An 8821-nucleotide genomic window follows, 5' to 3' on the forward strand; every position below is an offset into this window, starting at 1 on the left:
CAACCGTCTTTTATGTGCACACTTCATTGAACTGAAGATTTATATAAGGACTTGGGCCAACCTCTACTGCTTTTCCAGCCCATAAACAGGAGGCAGATACAAAGTGAAGCAGCCAGGACATGAACTGGTACCCATATGGGATGCTGGCGCTTGCCAGTGGAGGTTTAGTTCACTGAGCCATCACATCAGCCCCATACTTTTTTTTTTTAATATTAGCTTCCAGGTTTAGAAGAGCAATAGATTTAATTTTCTTTCCCTTGCAACAAGGGAGGTTCTAGTGCCTATTTTAATACTGTTAGCTGTATTTGAAATTCACAAAAACATCCATGCCTGCAAAAATGGAGAGGCGAGTCTACATACCTGCCATGCAAGCAACTGGTCTGGTTCTAGCTCAGCAGCTTTCCTATAGGCGCCCAGAGCCTGGTCAGGCTGTTCCAGCTCAGCTGCGGCAAGCCCAATAAAAACCCAGGCATTATAGTTATTTTTCTCTTGTTTCAACACTGTCTGATTTAAAAAATAAACAAACAAAAAAGGAGTAGGTTATCACATTTTGGAAGCTAAAGAACACGAACACCACACAACAAAGCTCTGCTGAAAAGTCAGGGAGGCTGGGTGGATCCCTAACGGGGCCACTGCACAGCCTCTGTGTTGTCTGGCTCCCGGGACAGCAAGACAGGTGGGCTGCATCAAGGACTACCACGGGTTTTCTAAAAGCCGTCCACGTGACCCTCACAGCCGCCATCACCATTCTCAGAGGATACCAGGCATAAAGGAACAGCAACTACCCCACATTCTTCCAACCTTCACGTTTTTCTTATGCTGATGGTTTAGACAGATTTTTGTCTCCACCCAAATAATCTTTCGGGCAGGAAGAAATCACAGGATAGAAAAGTGAATTCACCTCAACATGACAATATCAAGTATGTTCAAAATAATGGTGAATGTTTGAGCCCCACTTGCCAACCAGACTAAAAGTTACAATGTGGAGATAGCATTTTCAGAAATAACAGCCACAGATAAGGTAAAATATAAACTAGCTTGAAACAGAAAGCAGACATGTTCTAGGGAAGCAGAAACAGAAACTAGTTGCTAAAATGAAATTAGCTTCTTAGGGACTTCCACTTTGCAGAAAAATAAGAACCACTCCAGTCACTGGACTGATGTACATCCACACAACATTCCAGGAAAGCACACTCTTCTTTCTTTCCAATAACACTGCCTCCCAAAAATCCCCACAAGGAGTAACTACCAAAGGGAAGCTCAAAATGCTGGGCCTCACCCATGCTCAGGCACCCAGCACCAAATGGCACACAGCTGCTGACCAAATGATAAACACCTTGGTCCATCAGTAACCAGGCATGACCAACCATTTGCCCAATCACCATGTTTCTAGAATCTGAATCGGATTTTTAAGGAATTATAACACTATGTTGAAACCAGGTTTGAGGTTCCAAGTCATATGCACAAGCCATAGCAGGCTTCCCCGCTAAAGGGATGCTTGGACCAAGCTGCAAAGCCTTGCAAGCAGACAAGCGGCTGAGCAGACAAACCCACAGTGAATATACCAAGACACAGTACTTCCTGAGTTTAAAACCCAGTCTCAGGCAACACTGTAAGTTACTACACATAAGCAGCTGGGCACTTCCACCTATTTTGTGTGGTTGGGTCTTTCTATGAACTATTCGGCAGAATTGCTAGCTGGATGAAAACCTGCAGACAGAGAAGGCTGTGTGCTGCTCTGTGCAAGACCAGAAACAGTGAACAGATGTGCCTCAGTGAAGCCTGATGTTTAAGGTAACAGCCTCGCTCACGTCCTTCCTCTCCTCCCCTCACTCTGCCCTCAGTGTGGACAGATAGGCCACCACCTCCTCGTTCAGGATTAGAAGCAGCATAGCCTCACATGCCCACCTGGGCTCAGTCACCACTAGAAATCACACACACACCCCACCAAGGGCATCCTCTGCCCTACAGACTCACACCCCCATAAGCTGTGTCTTTCCTCCGCCCTTGCCGGACTCCCTTCCATCACTCTCAAACTCTTCTTGGTGCTTTTTCAACTCCCAATCTGTCTTCTCAACTTTTCTTCTAACCATACCATGCTCTGTCTCAACTGAAGCTCGGACATTGCTCTATAAATCTTATATGCTGCCACTGACTTCTCTTGTCTTACAAACCATAGGACCAGGAGGTGAGGGAGGCACTGTCCTTGCTCACACTATCAGCAACACTCTTCTTCTCCCTCTTTGAAAAACCTTACATTTGAGGACCAGGCTCCAGCCACATCACCAAAATATTCTTCATATTCTTTCCATCTACCAATCTCTTAGACTCCTCTTATCCTTCAATAAATTCTACCTATTCCCCCCGCCTTAACTCCTGTATGGATTTGAAAGGCAGAGTTAGGGAGAGGAAGACAGTCAGAGAGATGCCTTCCATCCCAGGGCTGGATCAGGCTGAACTCAGTTCCTAGGACCTTCCTCCAAGGCTTCCACATGGGTAGCAGGGGCTCTAGTACTTAGGCCATCTTCCACTGCTTTCCCAGGCACATCAGCAGAGAGCTGAATCAGCAGGGAAGCAGCCAGGATGAACCGGCCCCCATGGGATGTCAGCAACGCAAGCAGCGACTTACTCTGCTATGTAACAACATCAGCCTCCATTCCTATATTTCTTGTAAGATGTCCCATTGAACACTGGGACCTTTCAGTTACTTAGTCTCTCATCGAAAATACAGAAGCAATTGAGGAGAATGCTCTGACCTTCACACTGCCAATCTGTGAACTCCACACTGCAAGGGCCTGTACCTATCTTCCGAGGAGGCGGAAGAGGGCTAGAGGTTCCCTTCTCAAGCTCTTCTCTCATCCTCTCTCACCTTCCCAAGAACTTCACTCGACCACTGCTCTTTATCTTCGAACACATTCAGTTTCTCCTCGATGATCACACAAAGAAGCATGAATAGAACTGACGCCTGACTCCTCAACAGGATTAGAATGTCAACATATCATTAAAGAATGAGAACTTCAATATACACTAACATTCTATAATAAAATCAGACAAAGAACACATTTGGTTTGAGAACTTGGCTTTGTTAAGTTACCAATATGAAGACAAAAATTCAGTGAGGTGGTAGTAGCTTCTATCACAAATTGTGGGTTATTCATCCGATTATTCGAATGGTTCCCGTACTTTGGCTTAATCACTTTTGTTGAATTTGAACAGTACATGATTCATACATGGCAAATTAGTAATGTTTGCCAATGGGTAAACATGAATTTATTGTGGAAGAAAAAAAAACACTGTTTACCTTACAATGCTTCAAAGCTTCTTTGTACTCTTTGTTCTTGATTGCATCTCTGGCACTTTTCAGAGCCGTCTTCACTTCCTTGCTGGACATTCTGTCAAGGCAAAAACACGGAGTGAACACATGTGATCGACCCAACCGGAACGGTGCTGAACAAGGCATCCATGATTTCTTTTTTCTGGAACATCTCTCGTCCAATAAGTACACAGCTTATTCCCTCATCTCTTCAGGTGCTTACTAAGGTGTCACTTCCTCAATGAAACTTCCCAGGACACACTATCTAAAATTTTCATCCTTCTATCTCCCTCCCTACAATCCCAAAATAATCCCTTGCCTTCTTCCTCTGCTTCATTTTTCTTCATAGCCTTTATCACATCTAATGCACTACATATTCCACTTATGAGAGTACATGAAAAAGTATGTGCAAAAGTGAAACTCCAAGATAAATTGTTTAAAGGTGTGTGTTGTGGCATAACAAGCGAAGCTGCTACTTGCGATGCCAGCATCACAAACTGGAGCTTCCAGTTCAAGTCTCGGCTGTTCTGCTTCTCATCCAGCTTCCTTCTCCTGAGCCTGAGCAGGCAGCAAATGATGGCCATGGCCCTGCTACCCATTTAGGAAGACCAGACGGAGTCCCTGACTCCTGACCTGAGCCTGGCCCACATATGGCTGGTGCAGCTATCTAAGGAAGCAGGGGGAAGAAAATCAATCTCTCTTTTTTTCTCTCTCTCTTTCCCTGCCCCCTTCACCTCCTCCCTGTCATTCAGCCATTCAAGTAAATAAATAAATATATATTTTTAAAGATCAGTATGTTTATATTGGCACCAACCGCTTTTTAATCCACACAGTGTTTTTTTTTTCATTCTACTCAATTTTCCTTTTATTGATGTTGCTTTTTGTTTTGTTTTGTGGACAGAGAAGTTTATCTGCGAAGTGATCAGGTGAGCAGGGAAAGAGGTGAGGGGACAGCACCTCCAGAGAGAGAGCTGGGAGGGGTTGCCTCTTGAAAGGAGAGAGAGAGAGAGTCACCAAAGGCTTAAGGAAGGGCCTTACGCTTCTGCAAAGACCCTTGTGTATTTGCCACCTGAACATTACATGCCTGGTAGGTAGGAATTTTTGTTTCTTTTTTTTTCTACTAAAGTATCCCCAGGACCTATTATCTGCCAAATTACAGATGAGAAATAGATACATGATAAAACCGAGCTGTGCTTCAAACCATCCCCACTCTCCACTTACTTGCCTAAAACACAGACGATCTTAGAGATTAAGAACTCAAAACTCATGCCAATCTCAACCTAAGTCAGGAATGAAATAATTTCAAATATGATGAAGGGATTTAAGAAAACATTCTGTTTTAATGCAAGTTTCTACAGAATTTTTGCCTTTTCTACACAGATGCAGTGAGTGAAAATGATGAATGCATGACAGAACCATACACTAACATTAACCCAAAAACACAGACTGGTAGATAAGTATTCCCTCATTCAATACTAAAATGTATTAATTTTAAACAGACTAGCATACATTAAGATTTCACAACTTATTCTTCCAACTCCATCAGAATGTTAAAGAAAAAAGCTGGGTAAATACAGTATTGAGTTGTTAGAAACTTAATGTTCAAAGCAGTAAAATGAACCAAAAAGACACATCACTAACATGTACACTAACACTCTTCTTGATCCAATGAAGAGCCACAGGTACAAGATCAAAGAGACTTTGGAGATTAGAGATTTAAAAAAATAATCCTTTTGACTTAAAGAATGTTAGTAAACAAAATGATACAAAAGCCAAGATATATGCCAACACATTTCACCTACTTGCTTTTAGAACCTAACATCTTACCTTGAAATTATCTTGGTATTAATTTACAGATGGAAGGATTTTGTTGCAGTCTACAAATCTTGATTAGAGTGGGTAATACCAATACTGATATTACATTAAGTTTTCTCAAACCAGTGATTTTGATTAGAAATAACCTGTACACGAAAAATAGAACTTTAATGACAAGAATAATTGCTCTAATACAATGAAAATATATGCAACTTAAAAATTAAGAAATCTCCAAATTAAAAAGGAATAAACAACAATTTAAAGATACACCTAAATGAATAAAACCAAACAGAAGACTGTAACCGTCTCAAGACAAAGACCACCGACTTTCTATGACTCAACATTTAAGGAGGAGCAACTACAGGCAAGGTAGAACGAAACAGCATCATGACCATATGCTTCCACACTAGTTACTGCACACAACATCAAAGAAACAGGAAAGCTCCAAAAAAAAAAAAAAAAAAAAAAAAAGAGAAGAGAAAAGGAAAGGAAAGAAAAGGAAAGGAAAGGAAAGAAAAGAGAAGAAAAGAAAAGAAGCTCCTGCTCAAAGGATAAAAGCCAAGAGACAGGCCCAAGACATACTTAAGTCATCACAGAATCTCACACAACATGAGAATGAATGGAAGTGTGACAGGATTTCTGAAAAGAAAAAAGTAAGTGGCATGAAATCATTAATAGCCATTAGATGGACAAGACACAACTGGAGGAAGAGGCAGGCATTTTGTGCTGCAGTTAAAACACTACTTGAGACAGCAGTATTTCATACTGGCATGTCTGGGTTTGAGTCCTAGCTTCACTCCAGCCCTTAGTACAACAGACCCTGGGAAGCAGCAGCTGATGACTGCCACCCACACGGGAGACCCAGGTTGGGTTCTGTCTTCCCAGTAACAACTGTTGCAGGCATCCACAGAGTGAACCAGCAAGTGCAAGAAACAACAAGAAAATTGGACTAAAACGATCAGGAGGAATTTAGTGAAGAACATAAAAAAAGATAGGTTTGTTGGGTGAAATTGAGCCCAAGGTAACAAGAGACCTTCCAAGTCAGACAAGTTGAGATTTACACACAGATGCAATTAGATAGCCATTAAAAACTTCTAAATAGATTAAAGGCCACTAGCTGCAAGCTTAAGGTTTTTATATCCATTATAAAGCTGTCTTAATAAAAAGAAGCAATAACCATACTTTCCAAAGTTAAGGACAGTCATGTTAAAAAGAAAAAAAGGCAATGAACGGCTGGATGTCTCCTCCAGCCCCGTCTGGCATGGCACAAATTCAGCATAACCTTCCACTGTGCTCTACAAAGGCTCCTCAAGACAAAACAACAGCAAAAATAATCAGTAACAGTAATGACAATGGAAGTATAGAAGAGGAGAAAAAATTCTCTTAAAAATCTGAGGGTATTTTGTGATAACCTATAGTCTGATATAAAAAAAAATCAATGTCACTGAATCTTTTTTCTGGAAGGAACTGGCAAAAACGAGTAAGTGAAAACAGGTTCCACTCAGGTGTTACGTAGTATTTGAGATGCTTACCTCTCATCTATTAGCACCACCTCTGTCTTCTTTCCAAACTGAATTCACACTCCTGTCCCATTTCCATCTAAATCAAGTAAAAACAAATAGGAGAAAGGGATGAGAGCCACAACTCTAAATCTTCTGAATCAGTTAACACTTCAGATTTATACTCCATTTGCATAACTTATTAAACATGAGAAATAACTATGTTTAATTTTAGTTTTTTTCCCTCCCAAAGAGGCACTAGTCATAATCTCCAAATTTCTGTATTAGTCTACAAAGAAGCTTCCATTAGTTAATAGATCAGAAAGACTGAGAAAAAAAAACAAACTCAAAATATATTGATGTTGATAGAAACAATTGAGTCAACAAAAGAATATCAGTTACTTCTATGCTATCATTTTGAGACTAAGCAACCAAGGAAATAAGGTACTTCTTCTCAAATGTAACCTTGCTACACTGATGTGAATCTTGTTCCAAGTCATGAGAGAATTGCAATCATGTAGTATAAAAAGTTGCCCACATCCTGGCCAAGGTGCTTAGTACAGTAACAAAGTCTCCCATATCCCACATTAGGGTGCCTGAGTGTAGAGATCAGCTCTTCTTCCAATTCCAGCTTCCTACTAATGAGCAACCCAGGGAGACAGGTGGATGGTGCCAGTACTCAGGTCCCTGAGAACAACAGGAAACAGGGACTGAGCTGTGGGCTCCTGGCTTTGGTCTTGCTCAGTCCTGATTCTTGTGGGCATTTTGGGGAGCGAACCAGCAAAATGGAAGATCTCGGTCTTTCAAATGAAATTAATTATAAATGGAAGATCTCGGTCTTTCAAATGAAATTAACTATAATTATAGTGACTCATGAATTATATGTTAATAAATTGGCTAATATCAAAAAAATCTCCTGTCTATAGGGGAGACTCCTTTTGACCCAATATTAAGCGATTACGTGTGCGTGTGTGTGTTGTGCATGTGTGTGAGGTTTTGTTTCCCGAGCACATAAGTTCCTTGCAAAGCAAAACTATTATCTATATTTTTACATGGTCTCAAAGGCGTTCATCACGCTGCAGAACAAACATACTTCACTACATGACATTTTGTACTGGAGCCACAACATTTAGTGGACTAAGGCAGACTGCTGCTTCCAGTCCTGCTCAATTGCACTGCTTACACAAGCCGGGTCAAGCCACTTAGAACCTCTCCAGCCAGTTTTCCTGCAGCCAAAGTGGTGAAAGTGAGGATTAAGGAAACTTATATTCAATACAAAAGCACTTGGCATATAGTAGGCGCTCCGTAAATGCTCGGTAAAAGTACTATGTGGGTGTTTAATAAGGTCTGTCCCCTTACTGTAATTTTAAAACTTCCTATGACAGGCACAGTGACAGAGAGAGGAGAAAGCTCCCAACTGCTAGTCCACTCCCCCCAAAGCCTGCAACAGCTGGTGCTCTGGCAGGCGGAAGTCAGGGGCGGGTGACTGAAGGCAGGTGTCCCAGGTGCACAGCAGGGACCCAAGAACTTCACTGATGGCCTTCTGCCTCCCTCCGGGGATGGCAGGACCCCAGGCAGGCCAAATGCCTTTCCTTAAATTTACTTCTTGCAATAGGGGGAAAAAAATCACTGGCCGTTATCAGCACTTAGAGTTGATTCTATGTTAAATACTTCTAGTGGCACAACTCCTCCTTTTCCTATCTAAACGTCAGAAGGATTAAGCTGATGTACAAATGGGATACCTGAAACCCGATAAAGAAATAGACATCTGGCTCCAGGTCCTAAAGCTGCTTCTGGAATTCTCCAGAGGAGTTCAGAAGGACTCAGCGATCATTCTGAGGCCAAACAGTGGAGTTCTGAGCACGTCACAAAGCACAGTATTTTCTCTTTTTTTCCCTCCTAAGACCCCGTTCCGTGTGCCTCCCTGGCCCTCCGAAGGCCACTAACCCCGCCAGGCTCTGCTCCGAGGAGCACCTCCAAACTTCTGACTCGGGCCCGCTCCTCGCCTCGCCGGAGCGCAACAACGCGCGCGGGCAAGACCAGCAGACAGGCCGGAGCCGTCCTGAGGGAAAGTGACCGGAGGGGCCTCCTCACGTCCACGTCGCACCTTGGACTGCGCCGCCCGAGGCCCCACAGGGACCCACCCCACCCGGCTGAGGTGACAGACCCGCCGCCACTGCATCGCCGCCCGCTC

General features: G+C 42.6%; 1 protein-coding gene across 3 annotated transcripts in view; it reads right to left on the minus strand.

Annotated features, from left to right (window-relative positions):
* The window catches only part of SKIC3 (SKI3 subunit of superkiller complex), a 70522-nt gene that overhangs the window by 61526 nt on the left and 175 nt on the right, over positions 1–8821 (minus strand). For 2 of the 3 annotated variants that reach the window (XM_058656421.1, XM_004586197.4), the window contains exons 2-5: positions 6661–6727; positions 5141–5274; positions 3302–3392; positions 361–504 (exon numbers count right to left, since the gene is read on the minus strand). In XM_058656421.1, the coding sequence (XP_058512404.1) occupies positions 361–504; positions 3302–3391 (234 nt within the window). In that variant the 5' untranslated portion in view covers position 3392; positions 5141–5274; positions 6661–6727. Of the gene's footprint in view, positions 1–360; positions 505–3301; positions 3393–5140; positions 5275–6660; positions 6728–8821 lie in introns of those variants that run through there. The other variant, XM_058656422.1, reaches the window with a different exon arrangement.

The sequence above is a fragment of the Ochotona princeps genome, chromosome 28, assembly GCF_030435755.1.
Source record: "Ochotona princeps isolate mOchPri1 chromosome 28, mOchPri1.hap1, whole genome shotgun sequence".
Taxonomy (NCBI): Eukaryota; Metazoa; Chordata; class Mammalia; order Lagomorpha; family Ochotonidae; genus Ochotona; species Ochotona princeps.